The 27,295-nt window shown below is 42.9% G+C and overlaps 1 protein-coding gene across 1 annotated transcript in view; it reads right to left on the bottom strand.

The window, feature by feature from the left end:
* Positions 1 to 230: 230 nt before the first annotated feature.
* The window catches only part of SCN8A (sodium voltage-gated channel alpha subunit 8), a 116,930-nt gene continuing 89,865 nt past the window's right edge, over positions 231 to 27,295 (bottom strand). Inside the window, exons 21-27 of the mRNA XM_083489783.1 lie at positions 26,734 to 26,856; positions 20,628 to 20,912; positions 16,617 to 16,670; positions 15,415 to 15,552; positions 14,729 to 14,833; positions 11,821 to 12,091; positions 231 to 9,934 (exon numbers count right to left, since the gene is read on the bottom strand). Of these exons, the coding sequence (XP_083345909.1) occupies positions 8,790 to 9,934; positions 11,821 to 12,091; positions 14,729 to 14,833; positions 15,415 to 15,552; positions 16,617 to 16,670; positions 20,628 to 20,912; positions 26,734 to 26,856 (2,121 nt within the window). The 3' untranslated portion in view covers positions 231 to 8,789. The remainder of the gene's footprint in view (positions 9,935 to 11,820; positions 12,092 to 14,728; positions 14,834 to 15,414; positions 15,553 to 16,616; positions 16,671 to 20,627; positions 20,913 to 26,733; positions 26,857 to 27,295) is intronic.

Raw genomic sequence — 27,295 nt, forward strand, 5'->3', positions numbered from 1 at the left:
AAATGCAGTCAAGTCCCGTTGAAGCCACTGTGAAAACTTGGTCCCGATTTCAGGCTTCCGTTGAAAGTGTGGCACTGAAGTTGAACTAATGGAGCCCAGAGCCAACCCTTCAGAATTGCTTGCAGCCTTGGGGATTACCGTGAACACGGATGGGAAGGAAAGCTAGGATGACAGCAAGGAATGGCACTGACCGCTAAGTAAGAGGGACAGATGACATTTCATCCAAGAGAAGAGGTTAAAACAAGATGGACATACCTTTTTATTGCAAATTCCAAAGTAAAAAGATGTACAGTACAAAGGAAATCAAATAAGTCAGACGGTATTCATCTTTCATCCCAGCTATTTTGTTGAAGTAGGTATTTTTTTATATAAAAAAAACCACACACATGCTCTTTCTCCCCTCCCCAAAACTCCTCCTTTTCCTCATTTGCTTTGTTTTGTTTGTTTGTTTGTTTGTGTGTGTCTTAAAGCAGAATAAAATCTACTGGGTTAGGGTCTAAAGGGGCTGAAAATAAAGACATTATTGAGGGGTAGGGTGGGGAACAAGCAAAGTGCAGCAAGAAAATAGTTGCCCTGATATCTGCTGGGGGGGGGAGAGGGAGGGAAGAAGCGATAGCAGTGACTTTCTTAATTAGCAGCATTAATGGCACCATCTCACTATGCTTTCCCCTTAGTCCATGCTCTGCCCTATACACACTTAAACAGCACTTGCAGTTGTGAATCTCAGAAAAGCATTTGAACAGACGTGAATTAAATTAAGCCTCACAACACCCCTGTGAGGTAGGTAATTACCCGTTTTACAGATGGGTAAAACTGAGGCACATAGAGAGGTTAGGTGACTCTCCCAAGTTTGGGGACACACAGGCACACACACCAGATCAGCCGTGGAGCTGAAAACAGTAATCACAATAGTTCTGTTTTTCAATATTCAGCTCTTAACACCTGAAAAGCAGTTTCTATCCCCTCCTCTACAAAATGCACTTTCTAGAGACATTCACACCCTCACACCCCTCTATATACAAATGCAACATGCATCAACCTACGGCAAAATTTGGATATATATGTATCTGCGACAACACATAATTCCAAGCCAATTTCAGCCACTTTGGATATTTGGTGAAATTTTTCTTGTTGAATTACTCTATATGTGCTTCCAGATAGGGACTTACTATTGCAGATGGGATGTTGGCAGCAGAATTGTTATTTAACATCACATTTTCCTTGGAAAGGATACACCAGAATGAAAAGGGGGTGGAGAGACCATGGGCTAGTATTGCACTGTGAAAAAATTGTCAGCATGAGGAGCACTCATCCCATATTAAGAACCTGTCTGGAAGCGTCCTACATCACAAAAGTCCAAACTTGTTTAATAGTAGAGTCTCTCTCTCTTTCACTACTAAAGGGAGTCTCACAATGTTTGGATTAATGTTTTGTCTTTTTTTAAAATTAGGGTGTGGGATCTCTTCTAATGAATGATAATCCATTCACCTTCTAGAGCTTCTTCACTCAGGGTAGCCCCCATCACCCTCACATGGAGGTGATCACTGTAACTTTTGAAACACAAAATGTTTATTTTGCTATTCATTAGTGCAGTGAATTCCTCTGCCTGCAAGTGTGCCTGATCCCATATATTCTGAACTGTGGGAGGAAAACGGGGGTAAACATGTAACCCAAACCACAAAACTATGACAGGAGAAACGAACCTGCGGCATGCACAACTATCCACAACCACAGCAAACGAGCCACTTTCTGAGCAAATTTCAATGCCCCAGTTCCACCTCACTTTTTAAAAAATAAAAACAAAACAAAACAAAGCCTCATACAACAGACAAGGAGACTGGTGCATGGGTGTGATTCCCCAAATAATCTGTGAACTTGTAGAAACAATAATAATACAAAATTGTTTTCCTCTTAACCACCTGGCAACCGGGGAGTCATAGCTAGCGGATGAAGGAAAGGTGTCGCATCTCAGCCCTTTAAATGGAAAGATTTAAAAGTGGGGGCGGGGAGAGAGAAATGTACAAGCAGCTGATTGGAACAAATTATTTAAAGTGCAAAGCGTAGGCATATTACTTTTGTCCGGTGGATGGATTCAGAACTGCTATAAGCCAAGGAGTGGCTTTCCACTGACCTATGTGCAGCTAAAGCCCTAGCACATACTGTTTATGGAGAGACTGTTACCGATATGCAAGAGACGGCATAAGGAGGAGAGGACATGGAACACACAGGACCACAGAGCTACCCATTTCCTGTACCAAGGCAAGTGCAGTATCAACCTGAGAATCTTCTGGCTTGGAAGGAGTAATAACATACGTAGCAGAAGAAGGCCAAGGTTGCGGACGGGACATGATTGTGAGTGCTTACCTGCAATCCCCAGCTAAGGGCCTTTTCATGCTGGTGCATAGTCTTGAAACTGAAGTCCTCAACATGGTGATGGAGACCAGAGGGTTTCAAACTACCATCTATCTACGGTCTTCATCACCGTGATATCTGAGCACTTCACTTTCATGTCATTCTCCAGTTCATAAGAGCCAGTTCAGGCTATTTTCTCCATTCATCCCCCCAGAGGTGCATGTGAACTTTCATATGTTTAGACAGGCTTTTCGAACCAGCTGGTGCTTAGGAGACTGAGCAATGCTTCGGAGCCACATTGGCACCGCAACCTTGCATGTGTGCCGGCAAACACGTAAGAGGTCACATATGCCTCGTTTTCAAACATGGCTACGTTCATACTGAAAATACTTTACAACATGAAATATGAAGCGGCCCCTTGGTCCTGTACAGGAAGCCACCTTTCAGTTCATCGATGACGAATATCAGATCACGCTGTTGCCCTGTACTGGTTGCCACGAGGCAAGCAATTTCAAGCATCAGACTCTCGGCCCAAGAAAACATTCTCACTGGGCCACATTTAGGCCTGTTCATTGTACCTGAATGTACCCTGTATGACAGGGGATTTTGTATCAGAGTAAAAAGTAAAATAAAAATAAAATCGAATCTCTATTTTTCAATGCTCAAGCTGGCATCTTAACTAAAAATTATTGGCAAGATCACTCCCAGATGCCCAAGCTATCAAGATTTTGCCTTTGCTTCCCGAACTTTGAATTACAAAGTTTTGGAGGATAGCACTAGGTCAACAGCATTTTGCTTCAGAGAATCACCAAAGGTTTTTGCGCAGTCTATCAGTGCAAGAAACAAATGTCAACCATAATTGACGATTTCTGGATGGCCAGACCCTGCTTCTTTGATAATTGCCACAACTAACTATTTGAGAATAACTGCATGCTAATTCTCAACCTAGCAGGCCCAGTTCCCTTACATTCTTAGGAGTTAATATGATTGCTACAGAAACTTTTTAACCGCTGAAATGCAGAACACACACATCAAACCAACTTTCCCATGTGCAGTTGAACTGGGAATGTTCATTTCATGTTCTTTGGCTAGCAGCGGCAGCACATAGTTCATTAAAGTGTTTTTTCTTATAACGACTACAATGAGCCACCAAGCTATCTAATAAGGAGCAGCCAATTTATATGAGGTCAGACTATTTACTCATTTAGCCCAGTGTTTTCTAGTTGGGTTGGCAGTAGCTCTCCAAGACTTTAGGCAGAGGGTCTTTTACATCACATCTTATCTGATCCTTTTATGTGGAGATGTCTAGGATAAGGCTACCAGATTTTTTTCAGTGAATCCGGGGACACTTTTCAACTTCAATGGATTTTGTATCAGGACTGATTTGTACATCTGGGGACTGTCCCCGGGAAATGGGGACGTCTGGTAACCTTAGTCTAGGACTGAACTTGTAACCTTGTGTAGGAAATAAAGTACTTTACCACTGAATAATGGCTTCTCCCCAAGGATAATTCACTACTGGCAATCTGCACTTGCAAGACGGATTACGGCAGATATGCAAATCCTAACGGGTCTATGAATCTTGAGTTTAAGATTCCTCAGCATTTCCCCTTTATCTTAAAAGTTTAAATGGGAGGACTGGGTGTAGGGTGAAACTGGGGCAATGTCATTTTTGCCCCATGTCTTTACAAAATAGAGAGAGAAAAAACAGGGATATACATATGTATCTTGATGCAACTTCCCACCTGAAGAGCAAAACATTTTCTGCTTTCTAACTAAAGCTCCTGATTCCTCCTAGTGAAACAATAATATAGAGATTGGATTGCACATTTTTGCACTGTTAGAAATATTTGAAGTTAGGAGTATTTTTTATTCTAAACCCTCAATAATAAAATGTGTCGAGAGTAAAAGAAGCAGGATTTCCTTACATAATACCCTCCAGAAAAACTCCACAGATAAAAGTGACAACAGTGATCAGAACAATACTTCCTGTAACACTGGTATTTTGAATTCTAGATTTCCCCGTTCATGCACAAGTCAGTTTTGATTATCTTCTCAATTACATAGTTTTACTAAGCATTTCTGCATCATAAAGTTGTCTGTTGGTTAAGGAAAACTTGAATTCTTGGGAGTCTTCGTAAAAACAATCCAAGTAGTTGAAGAAGGAAAACAAAGGAAGTCGGTCATATTATTTTAAAATATCCAGCATTTTTGATATAGGAACTTGTCACAACTTGACCATTGTTCTAAAGAATATTGTCCGAATTATACGTGTTCAAAAAAATAAATAAATGCAGTCTTGAAATTATGTTTTCTTCCAAGGCCTATTGCCATTTATACCATTCAATTGTATTAACAATACCCTCAAGTTCTGGTTTTGTTTTTTGTGAGGGAGAGGATGGTTGGAGTGGCATGAGTTTGTGAGAAGTTGCAAGCCCAGCCATAGTATTTATGCCAAATGACTTGATGTATGAGTGTTTTCCCCCCTGGTTGTGACTTGATTGAAGATCTTCCATGTCAATTTCACAAAGCACCTGCCATTCATTGTTGGCTGATTAGAAATCTCCACTGCCCATTTAATCGGACAGCCCAGAAAACCAGATTGCTTTTTCTTACTAATTCTACCACTCCAAATAAATAAAGAAATGAACATAAAAGCAAAAACTAATTTCAATATTCTCAGAAAAAAACAACATTTCAACAAAATTCTATACAGCACCTTTTCTGGTGGTGGTGGGGAGTACAAAATGTTGAGCTTAAAAATCAGCACTATCAAAATTAAATGTACGTTTTCTAACTGTTCTCAACGATTTTGAGATTTCTCTGATTTCTAATTTTCTAATGCTTTCTCGAAAAAGCATTGGCCATGCCTGTTAAACTAATAGGATTCCTTCTTTATTGCCAAATTCTTTGATTCTATATATCTTTATATGCTGTCTGTATATCTCAAACTACCTTTTTGGGATTGTTAATTTTTGAGTAAGATTTCCCCAATATTCTACGCTTTGCTTAAATTACGATGCATATAAAAATACGGAGCAAGTTCCACAATATCTGTGAAGTTTGGCTGATTGTTTGTTTAAACAACTGTCCCCAAAAAAGAAATGGAAAAAAAGAAATGTAGTGTAGCAACTAGAAAAAGCAAAAGTATTCACTTTAGTAGGACATAGCCCTCAGCTCTGAAGCTGTTTGTTAATAACTTTTATTTGTTAGTAAAGCTAGTGTAACGTAAGAAAGTTCAAGTATCGCTAAATAATGACCCAATGTAAATATAGATTGCAGGGCATTTTTACTAAAAATTGCTTAGTAAAATTTGACAGCACAAACACTACATGTACCGAGCTTTCCATATGGAACAATAGTCCAGCTAAAGAACAATTATGACATTTAGCCAAATCTTGCATAGAAGTGGTCAAAATATATTGCACCTCAGAACCAAAATATAGTCTAAATATTTCCGTTTGTTGTAAAGGTAACTTTGCAATAAAGCTTTGCTCTGTGTCTGTTTGGGAGGCTTTATCTCCTCCCCCTGTGGGGATGTACATAAGTTGACATTGTCTCAAAAGTGGAAAAAAGAAAGAGAAAAAAATGTATTATATATAGATATAAAATTAAACATGGACAGTGGCATACGCCAGAAGCCATTCTATTTAATTTTTTGTAGTCCTTTGTTATTTACAAAAAGGCATGCCAATAAAATAAAATGATATATTACAGTATTTATAATATTCTTTTAAAAAGTTCAACCACATTTTTCAGCTTTTGTTGTTGTTGTGCTGTTTACAATGTTGCCTGTACATATGCATGTATTTTTTTTACTTTTATTTTTATTATACACATTGTAGGAGTAAGTGGGGTAAGTCTAACAGGATAGAAATGTTTTGTTCCTTGTGGTATCTGGTACAGCAGAATTCTTCCACTGATTTCATGATAGCTAGACTATGCATTTAAAAAGTCCAACTTGGCACAGATGTCTATCGAACGGCTTGCTTTCTACAAGACCCTTGTTGCGGGCATCTAGGCTGCGAGATTCTATAGGTCAAGCCTCTGCCAGCTATCTAAAAGGCATTGCTATTTGTTTGTTTTGCTTTTGGAATATTTTGAGTGATTATTTTGTGTGTGTGTGTTTTTGCCCTTTTATAGATACAATTTATTTGGTCCACATTCAAACAGCTTGTTTTCTTTCATCGCGCCCTAAAAAAAGTTCAGTACACCTCCCTTTTTGCAACCAGGCATTCTAAACGATTCATAGCAGCCCATGCCTTCTCTTTTAAGCTGCATGATGGAACAGAGTCTTGGTTATAGTGCAATACAACCTTTGGCCCATCAGCGAGAACTACTCCACAAGCCTGTGCCCTTAAAAGACAAAGAAAAACCCACACAACTGAATTCTCAGTATGATCGACTCGTTGAAGGTGACACAATGAAACATTTCAAAATATTGAGATGCCCAGGTACTAACTAGAAACACAAAAATTATGTTCCTACCCACCCCCAAACCCCCCAGGGTGAGACTCCCGTCAATTTAGAGTTAAGACTAGTTGAGAGGTAGCTCTTTCATCCCTACCTGAATTTTGCAGGACTGGTTAAAATTATGACAACAATGTGGGATGAAATGCAAAGTTGGTGAAGGCACACGACATATAGGACACTTTCTCTCTCAGCGCTGCACCCATGTCACACGGCTACTTTGCTCATCAAACGTGTGATGTTCAACTAAACGTCGGTTTTTAACATTATGGTTATTGTTGCTAGCATTTTGGTTTGCTTTTCCTGTAAAAAAAATAAACAAACAAATGCTAAAAAGCAAAGAAAATCGTGCAATGTCAAGACTGCAAGCTGCAGGAAATCTGTCAACGGAAGAACGCTAAGTAGAGGCCACTTTTCTGGGAATCAGCTTGTGCTCCATTGTTGAGTTCCTTGCATCAGAACGATCCCAAAGGACGCAACCGCCAGCATGTAAATATGGCACACAGTGCTGTAAACTTCCCTGTCGTAACCCTACCCTCCTCGATAAAATTGCTTTATAGATCTGCTGGAAATTGCACCTTTGAAAGATAACGTGCTGTTTCCGATAGCACTTTTTCATGTCTAACAGGGGAGGGGGGGAAAAGTTACCTACACTGCGGAATGGAGGCTAAAGAGTAATTGCGAGTATTGCAGGAAGCAAAACTACCGGGTGGGTTTTCTTGAAGCCCTAAAGCACTCTTTGACAGCGACATTGTATTAAGAAACCATTGCTGCATGGTCTTTTTCCATCAGAAGGCTTTTAAGAGCAGCATTTCCCGTTTTTGCTGTTTCTTTTAAAAAGTGCAAAAAATATATGGCTGCATGGTTAATAAACATACACATAAACAGGTCTCCGTCGGTTGGTTTCACATTTTTGTTCTTCCTAGAGGAGGTGCATGGAAAGATCTAAGGATTGGTAACTTGGCGGAAGGGCATAGATATAGCTAAGAGTAACTCTCCCAATACAGTGTGCCGTAGTCAGTGGAGTGCCTCGAACATATGGCTTAACACAAGGCCTGGACAGCATATTGAGTGTCTTGTGATTTTATGATTCCTCATGCATGATTCCTGATCACAGCATGCCATCATGCAAATCATTTCTATGCATTGAAACGAGCACAATTTTATTTTATTTTATTTTTGGAATCAGCCTGAGTGAGTTTTGGCAGGCTGAAAACACCTGATTATCCCCATCTCCCAAACCATGGTGAAGCCCATATAATAAAGAAGTATGCAGATAATAAATACCAAAGGAACTATGATGATTAAATGACATGGGCTAAATATGTGTCATTTCGTTTCAGCTTTTTGTCGTTGCTCAATTTGTTTTCCCCCTTGTTCTAATTTTTTTGTTTTTTTGTTTGTTTTTTTGGTGCTTAAACTAAATGTCAAATATGAAAATCTAGTTTTGCATGAGCAACCCAACCCTTCAAAGTGATGGTTTTTTTGTTTTGTTTTTGTTCTGGGTTTCCTTTCAATAAAATGAGAAAAATAAAATCCATTTTGGCTGCTTCGGAAAAAAATATATACGAATCCTAAAGCAGCAGGTTTGTTTGTTTTTCCTTAAGTGTGTGCGTGTGTGTGTGTGTTTTATTTTGCTTGTTTGTCCTAAGTTGCATTGACTGATGTGGAACATGCAGTATCCACCTGCCCAAACAGTATAAAATCCTTTTTTTTTTTACCCCGCCTTTGCATTGTTTCCTGTTTTTTTTAATATATTTGCCTAGATGGGTCCGTTAAACAGGTGGTAGATCACTGCTTTGAGATGCAACATGGTCACACAGTAAGCAGACTATGTTTGGTATAGGATCTTCAGGTAAAGTGTCTCCACAGCTGTTCACTATTGATATATATTTTATCGGGAAGTTTGTAAACAATCTTTTCCGCTCATACTTTTTTCCCTAGAGTTATGAATGTTACGGATCATCTCAATATTTGGGTTCCCTGGTGTCTCTTTGCCTTTTCGCTCTTTCCCGTCTCCCTTCCTCGGCTCGCTGTTTCTCCTTTTCGGGCTTAGTCACACTGTCATAGGATGGGAGGGACGCTGTGGACGGGGTACCTTCTTTTTTCTCCCTGTTTGTCCCTCCGTTTTCCATCTTATTGGAGACGTTCTTTCGGTAAATAAAGCCCCTCCTTATTAAGCGAGCCCGGTACGCCCTCTGGATGACCAATGCAGAGACCTCTTCCTGCTTGCGCCTCAGTGTGGTCGTGATAGGCTCGTAAGACACTTTGGATGGATTTGAAGCCACAAACCTCTCCTCCATCTGCTGCCTCAGGATGTCCAGCTCGCCGCTATCACCCAGCACCCGCTTGGTAAAGGCAAACAGGATGTCCAAGCAGTGGATTCTATCCCCGCTCACCATCGGCAAGTCCATGGCAATGAGTTCAATAGTGTTGGGCTTCGGGACGCGGAGAGGGTGCTCCAAAGCGTCAGCAAAGTCTGCCAGCTTGCAGTACTCAATGAATTGCGTGGCGTCGGGGTCAAACTTCTCCCAGATCTCGTAGAAGGTCTCAAAGTCGTCTTCGCTCAGCGGGTCGGCGCTCTCCTCCGTAGCTACGCTGAAGTTCTCCAGAATGATGGCAATGTACATATTCACCACAATCAGAAAGGAGATGATGATGTAGCTAACAAAGAAGAAGATCCCCACCGAGGGATTCCCGCAGTCGCCTTTGAAACCACTCCCGGGGTGTTCCTTAGTCAAATCACAGTCCGGTGGCCTGTTGAGGATGGGCAAAAGCAAACCATCCCACCCAGCTGAGGTAGTGATCTGGAACAAGCAAATCATACTGTTGCCAAAAGTCTCAAAGTTGAACATGTCATCGATGCCAGCCTCGTGCTTGACGTAGGCAAAGTTGGACATCCCAAAGATGGAAAAGATGAACATAACCAGGAAGAGCAGGAGACCAATGTTGAACAAGGCAGGCAAAGACATCATTAAGGCAAAAAGCAGGGTGCGGATCCCTTTGGCTCCTTTGATCAGGCGCAGGATGCGGCCAATACGGGCCAGGCGGATGACTCTGAAGAGAGTAGGTGACACAAAGTATTTCTCTATGATTTCAGCCAAGAACATACCTTAAATGAGATTGGTGGAAAGAAGAAAAAACAGCGTTACAATTCTTTCAAGTAATCACATACCATTTGCCCAGAAGCAGGTAGTACTGGCCATATTTGAGAGGGAAATGCCATACTAGGTTCATTGAGACTGGCAGTCTTCCTATCTCCATATCCTTAGTATTTGAGTCTTTGCAAAATGCCCATGAGCCATATCAGCAAATTTCCTTCTACAAGGGCACCTCATCTTTTTATTATGACCATTATAAAATGATAGGCAGTGCTTGTTGCCTCGTTATACCCCATGAATCATAAAATAGTATAATCTCTCTTCCCTTCTGTTTACTTTGCTCTGTTGTTTAGGATCAGGCTAGATGTAACGTCCCGTTGTGTGTGTGTGTGTGTGTGTGTGTGTAAATCCCCCCCCCTTGTAACAACAACTTTTATACCTTGCTTTTCTATTCAACAATCCTCTAAATGGGTACCAATCGGTAAGACAAAAAACAAAATGTTAAAAACGGCAACAATCCAAATTTCATGTTCAAAGTAGGCGCCGGCGCTTTGGGCGATTGCCAACAGCAGCAGAAAATATGGAACAAAACTAGGTCATCCAGAGAACCCCAAATGCTCAACAGAACTACTGGCCAATTGTCTAAAAGAGAGCAAGGAAGAAGCAAGGCAATCCCTAGAAAGAGATTTTCACACCTTTGGTGCCACCACCGACAATGCCCTACCCTGCATAAATGCCCACTGCATTAAAAATAGAGCCATCACACAGCGTGGGGCCTCTAAGGGAGCTCTTAATATGAAGGTGGGCTCATATGAGAGAAGGCTGCCCTTCAAGAACAAAGATCATTCAGGACCGTAAAGGTCAACACCAGCACTTTAAATTGGGCCCAGGAACTAATGGCATGAAGTATGATTAATTGGTGCAATATGCTCCTGATAACACTTTCCAGTTAATAAAAATCATTACCAAGGCCTTTGGTGGCTGTCTTCCTCCTGCATTGCTGTGTGCTGCTAGTTTGTTACTGTTTTGTGGTTTTGTTTTATTATGCTTACTGTATATTAATCTGCATTTGTTTTTAATCATCATATTTTTGTGATCCAGCATAGGACCATTTGGAGCAGGGTAGTTTATAGGTACAAATGAAAGCAAATTTGCAGAGTTTAAGCGGAAGAACGGGTGTGTGTGTCCGGGGGAAAAGCAGTTATTTCCCGACTCAAACTTCCTTCCCAAACTATCGTATTTTTTGCTCTATAAGACGCACCAGACCACAAGACGCACTTAGTTTTTGGAGGAGGAAAACAAGAAAAAAAATATTCTGAATCTCAGAAGCCAGAACAGCAAGAGGGATCGCTGTGCAGTGAAAGCAGCAATCCCTCTTGCTGTTCTGGCTTCTGGGACAGTTGCACAGCCTGCATTCGCTCCATAAGATGCACACACATTTCCCCTTACTTTTTAGGAGGGAAAAAGTGAGTCTTATAGAGCAAAAAATACGGTATTTCCCCACAGAAATCTGACCAGCTCTGATTTTACAAGCTGGGAAGCAGTGATAAGTTAATGTGCGGTACAGTGGTACCTCGGTTTTTGAACACAAGACCGTTCGAGTTCTGAAATGTTTGAAAACTGAAAACTCAATATGGAAGCCTCAATACTGAAGCCACGTTTCCTGTTCGACTTCTGAGGCGCATTCGAAAACCGAAGCATTTACTTTTGGGTTTAGGGCATTTGAAAACTGAAACGTTCGTCAATGGAGACATTCGAAAACCAAGGTACCACTGTATTAATTGCACAATCCTATGCAAGTTTACTCGGAATCCGATGCACATCTACTCATTTTCTCTTCTCGCAAGCGCAGGCCTTTGCGCTGCATGCGCCCCGCAGAAAACACCCATATACTCACCCACGATGGAGAGAATGACAACCACAAAATCAAAAATGTTCCAGCCAATAGTGAAGTAGTAGTGACGCAAGGCAAACATTTTCAGCACACACTCGCATGTGAAAAAGATAACAAAGACCAGGTTGATCCAGTAGAGGATTTCTTCCATCTGTTTGCTCTGTGTGTCCGTCTCAACCATCATAGTCACCATGTTGAGGCAGATGAGCAGCATGATCAGTATGTCAAACGCTTGCTGGGTGACAAAGTCGAAAACAGCTCCTTGGACTCTATTCTGTTACACCGGACAGGAAGAACGCACAGTTAGGGAGATGCATGTATTTGTAGTATGGGACAATTCACTGCATACATCCTCTACTGCAGCTGATTTGTGTGTTTACATCACGTGGGGATGGGGGGTGGTTTGTTGGGTTGTTCTTATTATGTATTGCATGTTTTTATATTGTGTTTTTATGTTGTAACCGCTCCGAGAGTTGTGGGTACAGGCCGGTGTGCAAATTTAATAAATGATAATAAGAAACATATCTGGCCTCACAATCCCATTTTGTAGTGAAGGGTGAAACACACAGCGCAATCCTGTTCATCACCAGGTATGTGTGGAAATGTAAAGGACCCCTAGATGGTTTAGTCCAGTCAAAGGCAGCTATGGAGTGTGGCGCTCATCTCGCTCTCAGGCCAAGGGAGCCAGTGTTTGTCCACAGACAGCTTTCCGGGTCATGTGGCCAGCATGACTAAACCGCTTCTGGCACAACGGAACACCGTGACGGAAGCCAGAGCGCATGGAAACGTCGTTTGCCTTCCCTTAGCAGCGGTACCTATTTGTCTACTAGCACTGATGTGCTTTCAAACTGCTAGGTTGGCAGGAGCTGGGACAGAGCAACGGGAGCTCACCCTGTCACGCAGATCTGAAACGCCAACCTTCTGATCGGCAAGCCCAAGAGGCTCAGTGGTTTAGACCACAGCGCCACCTATGTCCAGGATGCAGATTAACATTAATAATAATAATAATAATAATAATAATAATAATAATAATAATAATAATAAATTTTATTTATATCCCGCCCTCCCCAGCTGAGGCCGGGCTCAGGGCGGCTAACAACAATCAAATAATCAAACAGTCAAATAATCACACAATCTAAAAATATTTCATTATAAAATTAGTTAAAATCAAATTGATGGCAACCAATTAAGCAAAATTCTGTGCAGGTTGCCAGAGGAGGGAGTCAGGTTGCGCCCTGACCAAAGGCCTGGCGGAACAACTCTGTCTTGCAGGCCCTGCGGAAAGATGTCAGGTCCCGCAGGGCCCTAGTCTCTTGTGACAGAGCATTCCACCAGATTGGAGCCGCAGCCGAGAAGGCCCTGGCTCTAGTTGAGGCCAGCCTAACCTCTCTGAGGCCTGGGACCTTGAGGATGTTATTATTTGCAGACCGTAGGTTTCTCTGTGGGGCATACCAGGAGAGGCGGTCCCGTAGGTACGAGGGTCCTAGGCCGTATAGGGCTTTAAAGGTTAAAACCAGCACCTTAAACCTGATCCTGTACTCCACCGGGAGCCAGTGCAGCTGGTATAGTACCGGATGAATGTGATCTCGCAGCGAAGACCCCATAAGGAGTCTCGCCGCGGCATTCTGCACCCGCTGGAGTTTCTGGGTCAGTCTCAAGGGCAGCCCCACGTAGAGCGAGTTACAATAATCCAGTCTGGAGGTGACCGTTGCATGGATCACAGTGGCTAGGTCAGGGCGAGAGAGATAAGGGGCCAACTGCTTAGCTTGGCGGAGATGAAAAAATGCCGCCTTTGTTATAGCTGTAATCTGCGCCTCCATAGAGAGGGAGATTACACCCAAACTCTTAACGGACAATGCTGGCACTAATTGCACCCCCGCAAGAGATGGGAGTTGCCCCCTCGATCCCATATCAATCCCATTAAAAGGCTCTAGCACAAGAACTTTCTTCCTAAGAACCCAAATGATTAAACCACCTCCGAAGAGTAGTCGCAGCCCTGTTATGCTGCTTCAGGAGATCACTTAAATGTAACAAAAACATAATAATGCTGAGTATTGAGGGCTGGCAGTGACTTAGGCAATGTGCCATGGTCTAAGAGCCCTAGAAGGGCTGCTTGGTCCTGCCATTTGACCCTCCTGCCTGCTCCCGGTCCCTTGATTATGTAACAAGGCCAGGGAAATTATCCACCATTTTGATTTTTCCACAGTGCCCTGATGTTCTTGATTTTTGTATCCACTCTGGAACACCGCAGGGAAATTAAAATGATGGGTGGCTTGAAGCTCATAACAGTGTGACAAGGTGCAGTGGGGCAGTTTGAATGGAGCACTCTGAAGAAGAAGAAGAGTTTGGATTTGATATCCCGTTTTATCACTACCTAAAGGAGTCTCAAAGCGGCTAACAATCTCCTTTCCCTTCCTCCCCCACAACAAACACTCTGTGAGGTGAGTGAGGCTGAGAGACTTCAAAGAAGTGTGACTAGCCCAAGGTCACCCAGCAGCTGCATGTGGAGGAGAGGAGACGCGAACCCGGTTCCCCAGATTACGACACTACCGCTCTTAACCACCACACCACACTGGCTCTCGTAGCGGTGGGGCCTATAACCTGCTTCCAGCTCTGGATGTTATTATGCACATCACAACCATGTAAGATAGATGCATGTTGTTATTCCCACCAGCTTGGGGATGGGGAGCTGAGGCTAAGAGTTTGCAGCTGGCCCAAGGCTTTCTGATGGTAGGTGAGATTTGAAGCAGGGTCTTCCTGAGGTAGCTTTGTGCCTCAGCTATGACACCACACCAGGTCAAAATAAGAAGGGATCAAACCTCAAAGAGCACGAGCTGGATGCTGGAAAAGTGTGAAGACTTTATTTGAATGTACAAGGGGCAGCATATTGGGAATAAGCCCGAAAACTCACCAGAGGCCTTGGAATTGGCTTCTGAGGTTTCTTGGAGCCCAGTTTTTTCATGGCGTTATAGTATTTCTTCTGCTCCTCTGTCATGAAGATATCCTGACCTCCAAAGTAAAGGAAGGAAAAGGAAATAAAGCTGGTTACAATCTGTTAACCTTTGCTTAAAGATGAAGGTACAACTGAAGTGGGGTAGCCATTTCTTCTTACTCCATGAGGTAAAAAATAATAATAATGGAGAAAATTACATTGTCACTGGCAGACAATGAGAGAAGATACGCTAGTCCCTGGTAGTTCAGGACTTAGAATCTATTTAGTGGTTTTGAAGAAGCTATTGGATCTAAGTTCAAAATGTGGTAGAATAATTGCTTGAAATGGAACTGTATGATGGCAGCTCCAAGTAGCAAGTCCTTTGTGTGAGACTAGTGTGAATGTTTTGTTCCAGTATGGTGAAAAATCACAGAAACATAAACATTCATTTGAGGGGACAAAAAAGTCCTCTCTGTGAAGAAGACACATTCATACAACCATGCCACCATGTGGCAACTGTAGTGGCAACCTGCATGTGTGAATCAGTTCTTTCATAAGCTGCAAGTTTCAGGGAATTCCATGGATTATTTATTGGAAGTTAATTCAGAGAAAAGGGGGGGGGGTTGAGGGTCCTTTACGCTAGTCAATATGAAAAGTTGACCTATCTTTTTCTTTTGCTGATTGAAATTGTCAATGATGACACCGATAAAGAGATTCAAGGTGAAGAAGGATCCGAAGATGATGAAGATGACAAAGTAGATGTACATATAGATGTTGTCCTCATACTTGGGCTGCTGATCTTGCTGTGTGTATAAGAGAAAACAATATACATATTTCAGGAGCTGCAGTCTGTAAGTGGGATTTAACAAAGGCTTGAAAATCTTTGCAATTTATTTATTTTATCATCAAATATGCTCTCTGAAGTTATTGTCCCCCTAAGGGGTGGACTTTGGTAACCTTTTGTAATATAGTGCCCTGTGCGAGGCCAAACTTGGGCGCCCCAAAATGGATATTCTTAATTATAGATCTTCTCAATTTTGTCTGGCTGTTGCCAGGGACTCCTGGCTGGTTGCCCAGGAACATACAAAGACAAGGAATGTTCTGACTGTCCTTTTTTATTCCATTCTTTACAGAGAGAGGCTATAGAACCCAGCCTCTTGGATAATGGTGTTGTCCCAAGTGAATATCCACCCCCCGTCTCTCCCACTTCCTCATTCATCTATCTCATTGTCTCTCCTATGGGTGCTGCTAGGTGCCCTCTGTCTTTGAGCTCTTTGCTCTCCTACTTTCAAGGCTTGTCAGGTTCTGGGAGATGGAGGGTCTGGAATGCTTTCTAAAGACACTGTGTCTGTCAGCTGTTGCCTCCCCCCCATGATTCCTCCTCCTCCTCTCTCATTATTTCCCAACTTTCCCCCTCATCTGCGTCTGAGCTGTAACCTCCCTCAAACCTCTGTTGTAAATCTGTCTTCTTCTTCTCTGGAAGGGTCAGACTGAGAAGGCGGTCTCCACCATTCCTCCTCTGCCCAGTCCCTGACAGCCCTGTGCAGAGAAACTGCCCACACCATCCTAAAATCCGATGCTCGTCCCCTGACCCAAAGTTCCATAGTAACCCAGAGTGAACATAAAGCTCTGGCAGGATTGGGTTTATTCCACCCACTTCGGTGTTGCAGGATTCTGCGTCGTATATTCCTCATATACAGTAGCAGTCCTTGGGGTCCTAGGGACAGCCGGATCGCGATGATGGAGCAATTTTTTTGCAGCTATGACCTTGCAAGGTGGCATTCTTTGTACGTATAAAATGGCACGGAAAAACATTGTTTCAAATACCAGCTCTGTGATAACAGTGACAGAAGTGGATGTACTTTACCTTTCTAGAATCTACTGCTGCATACATTATGTCCATCCAGCCTTTAAAGGTTGCCTATAGAGGGAAACACACATTATTTTTAGAGGGAAATGATTTTTCCCATTAAAAAACAAAACAAAGCAAAGCAAAAACATCTGTATAGGAGGACTATATAAAAGAGCATCTCTTTGTAGGTCATTTGGCACAAAAAATATTCAACAATTTGTTTGGATATAGTCTGTGGGATAGTGACTGGCTCAAGGTCATCTTTCCTTTTCCACCTACAGTTTGGGTGAAGGCAAATTTAATAATATAGGCCCTCCTGTCGGCTGATGGTTCCTTCGATTGGTTATGCCATTTCTTATGAATCCATGTCGCTCAGATTGTGGTCAAGTTTCTTTTCTCCTTAGGAGGGAATTTACTAATGTGCTCGGAAACAACTGATTTCATGTGCAAATTCTCTTGGCCACCAGACTCAGTTATTTACCACAAGAGCCTTCTCTGCAAACTGTGTATAATATACCAGAACAAGCTTGCCCATTATGCAAGCACCCTTCTTGCCAAGTTTTGGTGAGAGGGGGTGCATTTTGGTGCATGGCAGAAATGGTGGGGTGCAGTGTGTGTGTGTGAGTCCCATTCCCATTTTGCCTCGGGTGGCAAAACAGGATGTGCCACCCCTGCAATATACCATATTTTTCGCTCTATAGGACACACTTTTTCCCCTCCAAAAATGAAGGGGAAATGTGTGTGCATCCTATGGAGCGAATGCAGGCTCCTTGGCTTCAGCGATAGCAATGCGAAGCCTCTGAAGCACAGAGGGAGAGCTCCCCCTTCGCTCTGGAGGCTTCGCGTTGCTTTCACTGAAGCTGCCTGAAGCCCCCGGAGCGCAGGGAACTCCCGCTGCGCTCCGGGGGCTTCAGGCAGCTATCCGCAAGCCTTCGGCGCACAGCAGGAGTTCACGCCATGCTCCGAAGGCTTGTGGATAGCCGTCTGAAGCCTGAAGCCCTCCTATGGTCCGGTGTGTCCAATAGAGCGAAAAATACGGTACTAACTACGAATGATCAATCTATCTGATGCCCCTCTTCCATAAATCTACACAATTCAAATTGGTTTTACAGTGATTTGTCTGTAGGAAAAAAGAGCAGTAAAAAGGATTTATACGCAAAGCTGAGTTAAAGAAAGCAAAGTTCAAAAGGTTTATACATAAACATGCTTTTTTGTTTCGGACCATTTTCCTTGAAATAAATATCCAGTAAATTAATACAGCACACACCATCTCGGCTTCTTCACTCCATTGAAGTTATTACACATTGCTGTGTTGTACCTCATATATAGATCAATACTGGGAACCACCCCTTGGGAGTCTCCCTAGGCTACACCCCTTTCCCAATGTCACACACAACGCACCATTCCTATTCTGAACCCTCCCTGAGTGCTTCTGCCTGGCTGCAATGAGTATTTGAACTGTAATAATGCCTCTTGCTTTCCTGGAAGGCGGAGGGAGAGATCAAGACATATTTGTGGTGTGTGTAGAAGCCTCTGACATTTGCCCCACTGGAATGTAACAATAAAACAACGAACAGGGTGGTGATGCAATGACTACTGCATTGAACCACTGACATATTACAGGTGCAGGTATTTGGGGCTTATTCTTGGTTTTTTATGTGAGAAGATAAAAGAGAGTTTTCTCTGCCAACGGCGGAGTTGGGTTGAGGGGATCCAGACTGGGAGGGTTTGGAATAGGTAGGTTAGTTTTAGGAGGGTGATCATTCTGATCATGGCTATTTTGTCTGAGAGAGTGAAATTCATGTTATTCCATCTCTTTAGGTCTTTGTTAATTTGTCGCCACAGGGGCTTGTAGTTGTGGAGGTATAATTTATTGAGGTTTCTGGTTATTTGTACCCCTAGGTATCTGAACTTGGTGTGGCAAAGTTTTAATTTGGTGACCTTAGTGAGTCACTGACATATTACAGGTGAAGTCTTCAGTTACCACATTTGCTATTGTTTAAGATAAAACTGATTTGGGAAAGAAGCCACTTTTGCCATTTTCTTATACAGTGGTGCCTTGCAAGACGAAAATAATCCGTTCCGCGAGTCTCTTCGTCTAGTGGTTTTTTCGTCTTGCGAAGCAACCCTATTAGCGGCTTAGCGGCTTAGTGCTATTAGCGGTTTAGCGGCTATTAAAGGCTTAGCGGCTTAGCGGCTAAAAGGCTATTAGTGACTTAGCGGCTTAGAAAAAGGGGGGGGGGCAGCAAAAAAAACCTGCAAGACTTGCAAGACGTTTTCGTCTTGCGAAGCAAGCCCATAGGGAAATTCGTCTTGTGAAGCGCATCGAAAAACGGAAAACCCTTTCGTCTAGCGGGTTTTTCGTCTTGCGAGGCATTCGTCTTGCGGGGCACTACTGTAGACGTTTACAGATCATTGCCTTGGTGATGTTATCTTGTGTCAATCACTGGACTGTACAAAGGCCACAATTTCACATCCATTGCTTGGCCCACGTTTGCCTCTGACAAACCCCACCGATGGCATGCAGCTCTTGGAAGGTTCTCCGTGGCCCTTAAGGCAGAGAATATTCCTCACTACTGATATATATTGGCTGGGATGTGTGAATGACTTGTTGGGCAGCACAGAGGGCTGCGGGAAGGCCTCTCCATGCATGAACTAAACTCACTTGATTGGATGGAAGGCATGCAAATGAAGTGGATAAAGGGTGACACCCAACTATATTCTTCCACCAGCAGAATAGTCTTCTGCCCACACAAGGGGACTTTCACTTCCTCCTCTACACTCCCCCCCCCACCTATTTGGTTGACACTCTGTACAAGATACTGGGGGCACAGCATGAAGGACACGAAACCGGAGTCTCATTGCGTGAACTGGAAATTTGCTTGCACATCTGGACATCAATCAAAATATCTGGAACAGTACATCTAAAATGGCCAGGGGAAATTCTCAACCAACTATTCTCCCATTTCCTTGCTGCCACATTCCTCTCTTCACAAAGTTTCCCAATCACCTAGCTCAGACTTCACCCTGCTCAGGAGACGATAACCTGCCACAGTACACAAGTACAGTGGTACCTCAGGTTAAGTACTTAATTCATTCCAGAGGTCTGTTCTTAACCTGAAACTGTTCTTAACCTGAAGCACCACTTTAGCTAATGGGGCCTCCAGCTGCCGCCGCGCCGCCAGAGCACAATTTCTGTTCTCATCCTGAAGCAAAGTTCTTAACCCGAGGTACTATTTCTGGGTTAGCGGTGTCTGTAACCTGAAGCGTATGTAACCTGAAGCATATGTAACCCGAGGTACCACTGTACTGTAAAGAACAACCCAACCTCTTGAATCCTGACTGGTAAATGAGAGAGAGGTGGTAATAGTTAAGCTTCTCTTCCCTCCTTGAAACCTAACTAGCCAAAAGATTAAAATTGGGTCTTGTTCTCTCTCCACAGGCAAGAAGATACTATTTGCTTCATGAATTTGCTGCTAGAATTCCTGCTCCATGATTGCAGTCATGGGATTTTTGTCTATCACATGACGGTGTATGTTTTGACTCCACAGAAAGGGAAGTGACAGAGACAGGATGTTTGTGTTACTGTGTTCTGTGAAGTGGGACTATTGTCCTTTGTTATTTCTCTTTGCTGTCTGATGCTAGAGAGAGAGGGAGCCATGTTGCAGTGCTCCGTGTGTGTTTATATGTAAATAAAGTAGATTAGCCAAAATGCTGAGTTGCTGAGGTCTGTTACGCAAGCTGCGAAGACTCTGCGGATCCCTAAGTGTGCTGATGTCTGTTGGCATCGGTCGCTGTGATGTTCGGGCTGAAGAAAGCTTTTGAAGCTCCCGAACGAATGACCAGGAGGGAGAGAACATGCCAGTAGGGCATGTGTCTCTACCAGGGTCCTACTCAAGTGTAGGACGAGCGCCTGACATTTGCATGGGACTTCACACGGGGAAGCCAATATTTGCAACCATTAAACATTGAACAGAGATAACCCATTACTTCCAGGAGAAGTAAAGCTACAAAGGCAGAACTTACAATTTGCAGAAGGGCCAGGTACCCTGCACCAACATTGTCAAAGTTAATCTTTACGTTCTTCCACCGGATCTCCGTTTCGTTGGGATTCATGAGCTTCTCGCAGTCTGACTTGTTGTTGACTTCTTCTATCTCAAATCGATACTCGGACGTCTCATTAAAGCAGTAATGATACTTCCCAGCAAAAAGATTAACCCCCATTATGCTGAAAATCAGCCAGAAGATAAGGCAGACCAACAACACATTCATAATGGATGGTATAGCTCCCACCAAGGCATTCACAACCACCTGTATTAGAAGTGGGGAGGAAGGAGGAGAGAGTTTCAGTACAGAAGAGAGGATGAATTAGAAGCAAAACAGACATGCCTAGTTTTAATGGGGGGAATCAAAAGCTAGTTGCAATAAAAAAAAAGATACCCTCTCTGTCCACTGTAATTTTTTAAAGAAAGACTTTATATTTCAAGAGATTGTTTGGCAACTTATTCTTTTGGTTTTGCTGTTTAGTAAAACATGTGGTGGACGAAGAAAGAGATTATACCTTATCTTGATAAGAACAGGACCGCTGGCTGACTCCATCAGCTAAGTCAGAGAATGTGGAATTGAATAGGCTTAAAGAATTTCCGCCAGCAAAAATTTCCCCCTTTAAAACCAGACTTATGGAATTTATGGGCAAGGTGTATCCTACTCCCATGTAGAAAAGTGAGGGGTTTTGAGCCATTTATTTCAAATGGGAGTAGGAATGGGTATCAAGGTTGCTCTAAGGCTTAGCAGTGGCTTAGTGTAAAAACAATCAAGGCTATATTTATTGTTTGATAAGCAAGGCCAATCATATCTGAAGAGCTGAGCATGCATGTTTGCAAGCTCAAAAAGAAAAGCCATATTCCCTCCCCTGAAACAAAGCAAATGAAATCAATACTTTTTCAACAGGGCTTCCCTCCCATTTTTTATTTTTATTTTTTGGTCCCTGCCACTACAGATGATATTTGTGAAAATACGAATAAAGTCTAATGGAGAAAAGTTAAGCCATCTTTAACAGAGCCAGGTGAGTCGTCATTTATTTATTTTTATTAGGATTTCCTATGTTGGGAATGAATGAAGAGTTTAGGCTGCAATGCTATACACACCTGGGAGAAAAACCTTGTTGAACTGATTGCACTTTGAAAGACTTAGAAAGCTGACTTACATTAAAGCTGACTTACATTAAGTCAGACAGTTGGTCCATATAGTTCAGAACTACCTACTGTTGACTGGCAGTTACTCTTTTGGGTTTCAGACAAGAAGTCTTTCCCAGTTCTACGTGGCATTGCCAGGGATTGTATCTGGGGCATGCAGAGAAAGCGTGTCCTCTACCACTGATCTACTTCCTCCCTTTCCATTTTTCTTTCAAAACGGTCTTCAGTCTTCTCTGGGCACTTTGGACTCAAGGCTCTTATCTTTTGATTAAGACGTATATATTGCTCCTCCCAGCATCTTAAATGGGGGATTAAAAAAAACAACGCATGTCTATTCTATAATGTTTGACATGCATTTTGTCACACAGATTCTGAAAGCGTGCCATTCTGAATCTATGATTCCAAAGGATGGGGAGCTATTAAATGCTCATTTCGGGACCAAAGCATTTTTTTGCTTCCTTTCAGTTTTACAGTTTCTGTGCAGTAGCTATCAAGTCCCCATTACCAAGCAATTGCAGTTTCTTCCAAAGCCATCCACAGCTCAACCAGCAGTCTCTGAGGCTTCTTTTGCAGTGAATTAGGATTAACGGGATAGCACTGGCATTGCCAGCAGGTGCCACTGTTGCTTTACATACGGTATGGAAAAGGCAACCGCTTGCAGTGTCACACACCGCAATCTATATGTATGTGCAGCACTGCCTGCAGAAAAATACGTCATGTGTAAGGCAGAATGCGTAAAAAAATCATCACACCCAATAGTCAATTGATTTCTCTGCATATACTTGCAAAGTAATAATAATAATAATACATATGCGTAAATTCAGAACCTTCAGTCTAAATCTCAGATCCTGATATGAGCTTCAGAATTTGTCCCTTCTGTAGCCACAATTTATCTGGAACAGGGCAACTAGTGAAAATGTAAAGCAGTGCAATTATTGGCTAGGCATTGTGACTTTAAAACTGCTTTGGCATTTGGGGTTGCTCTATTAATCATAAAATAGGACCTAAGTTTTCTCGCTCTTCTACTCATTCACTTAAATATATGTAACCAATATATATACTGTATATATGCTTTACCTAAACAAATGGTAAAAAATCATCATCAAGTATTATGAGAGGGAACATGGCTTTTTTCGTGTGATTGTGTGTTAGAAATTGTCAAGAAGTACATGCATGTTTCATAGCAATACTATCAACCTCCCTCCCCCAGGAAAATACAGCTGAGTACATTTGTTGAAATGTAAGTTATTAGAGCATAGAGGAAAGCAAAAGACCTACATTTAGTGCTTCTTAGCAAGATCATTTCGGCTCTTATTTTCTTTCATTTTGGCTCAGATTGTTCTTTTTTATTGTTTGAGGGGTATAAGATTGAATCAGTGCTAATAACAAGGATGGGGAAACGCTGCAAAATAGCTCAGTAAGCGAATTTTGATTTGCTAAACTAGGAAAACAACACCTTTCCAACTCTATATGGGTGAAAATCTTTTATTGCTATCATCAGATTATCTGGCAGAAAATGAAAAACTAGCCTTCATCATATCTGTGATCCATCTAGTTTATTAACCTTTCTCCAAAAATGTCAAATATCCAGCAGTTGAAAGGTGACAGTGAACTGAAGGTGTTCCGGGCTCCCTGAAATTTCTCAGATTTTACATCCCTTCAGACATGGGCTACATTTGTGCTAAAGATGGGTTTTCCACTAGAGACACCTGGTCCTGCCTTGAAACATCTGAGGTACCATATTTTTTGCTCTATAAGACGCACCAGACCACAAGACACACCTAGTTTTTGGAGGAGAAAAACAAGAAAAAAAATATTCTGAATCTCAGAAGCCAGAACAGCAAGAGGGATCGCTGCGCAGTGAAAGCAGCAATCCCTTTCGCTGTTCTGGCTTCTGTGATAGCTGTGCAGCCTGCATTCGCTCCATAGGACGCACACACATTTCCCCTTACTTTTTAGGAGGGAAAAAGTGAGTCTTATAGAGCAAAAAATACGGTAAGTCCCACTAAGGGGTCTTACTCCCTAGTAAATGGCACTGCAATCCTAAATGTGTACTTACTAGAGAGTAAGCCCTATTCAAAACAGCAGGACTTATTTCTGGGTAAACATGTAAAAGACTGCTCTGTAAATCTAGTTCCACTTCATGTCTAAGCGGGCATGGGGACTCAAAGCCTAAACACAATTGGTTATATTATGGAGAAGCTTTAAGCCGTACTGAAATTCATGGCATTTATGCAACCACAACTTCCTTAGGATTGCCCACAATTCTGTGCATAGTTACATGCACAGATCTCATCCGAATCAATGGGGCTTAGGCACAATTAACCCTCTGCTGAATTATGCAGGCACAACAACAATCTATACTAGGAAATAAACCATGAAGTACATAGTTTCTGGAAAGCCACTTCCGCCCAGTGGCGGAGCTTCATGCTCCAGCCCTGGGGGGCAGAGAACAGGCGGGGACGGGGTTGGCGCATATCCCGGGGCATGGTGCGCATCCTGGGGGTGGGGCATGCATCCTGGGGGCAGGGGGGCAGCTGCGATGGCACCCCACCGGGATCACGCTGCCAGGGGTGGTGCGCTCCCCTGCACTCCTCTTCCTCTGCCAGTGTTTCTGCCTTAGGAGGAGGTGGAGTTCCGGGCACTCATGATGCCTTCACATGCGCAAGGGTGTGGTCAGCCCTGCGCGATGGGGGGGGGGATTCCCGGCTGCGTCACTGCCCAGGCAACCAAGCCGATTACTCTGGGAGTGTGGCCTGCTTGATTTAAGCAGGATGCAGCGGGAACCTCACCCCTTTCCGCGCTTCCAGCTGCTCAGGTTTCCCCACCCTCCTGCCCTTTAGGTTTTTTCCTCTCTTGACCTTGCTATCGACTTCAGTTGGTTGCCGTCGAGGGGCCTGTTAGGACTTCTTCCACTTGGCAAATTGGCACCGGCCACTTGGTTTTTGCCAACCTCATAGCAAATATTCACAACTTGATAAAGTTAGGCGGTTAGGCATTGGAATACTGCTGGAGAAGAGAGGAGGGGAGGTAGTGCCATCACCTGCCCCGCACATTGAAGGGTATTCCGTTAAAGGATTCCGGGGGCCTGGCCCTGTCCGAAGCCTGGGGAGGCTATGGCCTAAGGCACGACCCCTATTGGTGGCCCCGGGGGAGCTCCTAGTTGATGTATGTCAGCAGGACTCCCCCTACTGGTGGTTAACCCTTCCCGGACTCCGCGCAGATGGGTGGGAGTCAGATAGTCAGTTAGGTCCAATGCCTAAGCCAATACCGCTCACAATCTGTAGCCAATAAAGTTGTGGCCGTTTTTAGCCCATTAACCTAAAATACTGTTGTCAAGTGTCTTATTTAACCTTGTGGGGGGTCGGGGTTGGGAGCTTGCCATGCTTCTATCCAGGGAATGTTTTACGTGGGAGGCATATTACATAATATTTAGGATGAAAAATTCAAATAGAGAATATCTGTGGTTTCTCTGAATGGTCTGAGCTACCTGTTAATAACTTTTTTTCCCCTTATAGAAGTTACCTATACTCTTTGAGGCTGCAATCCTATAAACACTTACTTGGGAGAGCAAATATTCTTGAAATCAGCAGGACTTAATTTGCAACCCTAACTCCACTTACCTGGGAGTAAGCCCCACTGAATTAAAATAGTACTTACTCCTGAGCAGACATGGTAAAGATTAATGCCTTAAACATGCTGAGGATCATGCTAAACACTGCATCTTTCTAACCCCATTTTGGGTGTGAATAGCTCAGATCTTGAACTCTGAAATCAAACACGTTTTTTAGGTCTTTGCATAGTAGTTGTAGTTCTTCATTACGTCGTCTCCCAATTCTCTCCCCACCTTTATCCCGTTTCTACTTTTAATGATACTCTTGCTTGACTTATAATACAGCAGACACCCATAATTCAATGCATGTTTACTCAGAAGTAAGTCTCGTGGTGTTCAATGGAGCCTATTCCTTAATAAGCATGTTTAGGTTTGAAACTGTTGCATTATTTCCTTTGCATACAGACCAAGATGGGTAACCTTGGACTGGTTTTGCATGAGATTATTTCACACACAAACATTTTGTTTTCATACAGCGACATCAAAATGGCCATTTCCCATTAAAGCCTGGAAATTACCAGATACACTCGGCAGCGGAATCTTCTAAAAATTTCAGGAAAATTCAGGCTCTCTGCTTTTACTTGTGATTTGTTGCTTACATCGCCGTGACAGGACAAGGGGACCATAAAGCATGGTAAAAGGGGAAAGGAGAATAGGGAGGGAAGCTGAACTACCAGTCAAGGCTGCCAGTCATTGACGACTGGACTGAGAACAACGAGGTGCAAACGAGAGGAATTAAACCAGTACTCTTTTCTTTTGGGATAGCTAAGCTCCTCCACCAACCACCAGTGGTTTCCTACCGCCATGCGTAACCCCACGCAAGAGATAGAAGCTGTATGGGTTTTCGACCTCTTCTGATTGATACCTTTGGCCGTAGCCTTTTTTTCTATGGGGAAGGGGAGAAGAAAAAACAAGGGGCGGTTCAAATTCTGCTTCTTTGCACCTAGTGATTCTCCCTGTTTCAAAACTTACAGCCAGAAAATGCTAGAGGTATCAGAAGCCAGGCTAAATAAGAGCAGCCAAGTGCCAACAGAGAATCTACAAATGACATGTGGTTTGGGCCAATAATGAGGCAGCTTGATATATCTCCCTTTTTTTCTTTCTTCTCTTCCAATGAACCATTTAAAAAAAAAAAGGGAGAAGTGTGCAGCAGGGGTGAAGGTGAATCATAAACAGAGGGAGGTGATCAAGTCAGCAGCTGCACCATGATTCTGTTTGTCGTTATGTCTTTCTACCCGTTTGATCAGTTCTAGCATGCTTTTAAAATAAAAACCCCGGTAATCCACAGGCATGCAGAAGGATCAGCTCGCTAATGGCATCTTACCCTCATCCCCTCAAATCGGGACAACGCTCTTAAAGGCCTCAAAGCTCTGAGTGTCCTAAGGGATTTAATGGCACCTAGTTCCGAGTAGCCAAGGGCATTAGCTACAAGGCTGACTAAAGAGACCTACACAGAAAACAGAAAAAAGAAAGAGGAAAAAAAAGGAAAAAAGGAAGAAAAAAAAAAAAAGAGGTTCCAGACTGTTAGAATAAATCCCCTAGCACTGAATGTTTTTTTTTTTTTTTTTTTTTTTAAATCCATCCCCCAAAGTGGACTGTAGGCAGGCCCAAAGTCCACCCCCGTTTAGATTGATAGCGAAGACCATGACCACACCAGCTGCCTACTTCACTTCACTGAAACGACCTGGAAGGAAATAATGCGGTTGAGAGAGGCATAAGAATAAAACAAAAGGGGGAAAAATGTGTGAGATAGAGAAAGAGAGGCAGAGACACACAAGACGGAAACGGGGTCTGTCGGAAGGTTAGGAGCCCAAACGGATGACAAGAACCTTACCCTCGCCCTCTTAACAGTCTGCAGGATCCCAGCAGCTCCCATTAAATTAAGC

Source organism: Podarcis liolepis, assembly GCF_965112155.1.
Source record: "Podarcis liolepis genome assembly, chromosome: 2".
Classification (NCBI taxonomy): Eukaryota; Metazoa; Chordata; class Lepidosauria; order Squamata; family Lacertidae; genus Podarcis; species Podarcis liolepis.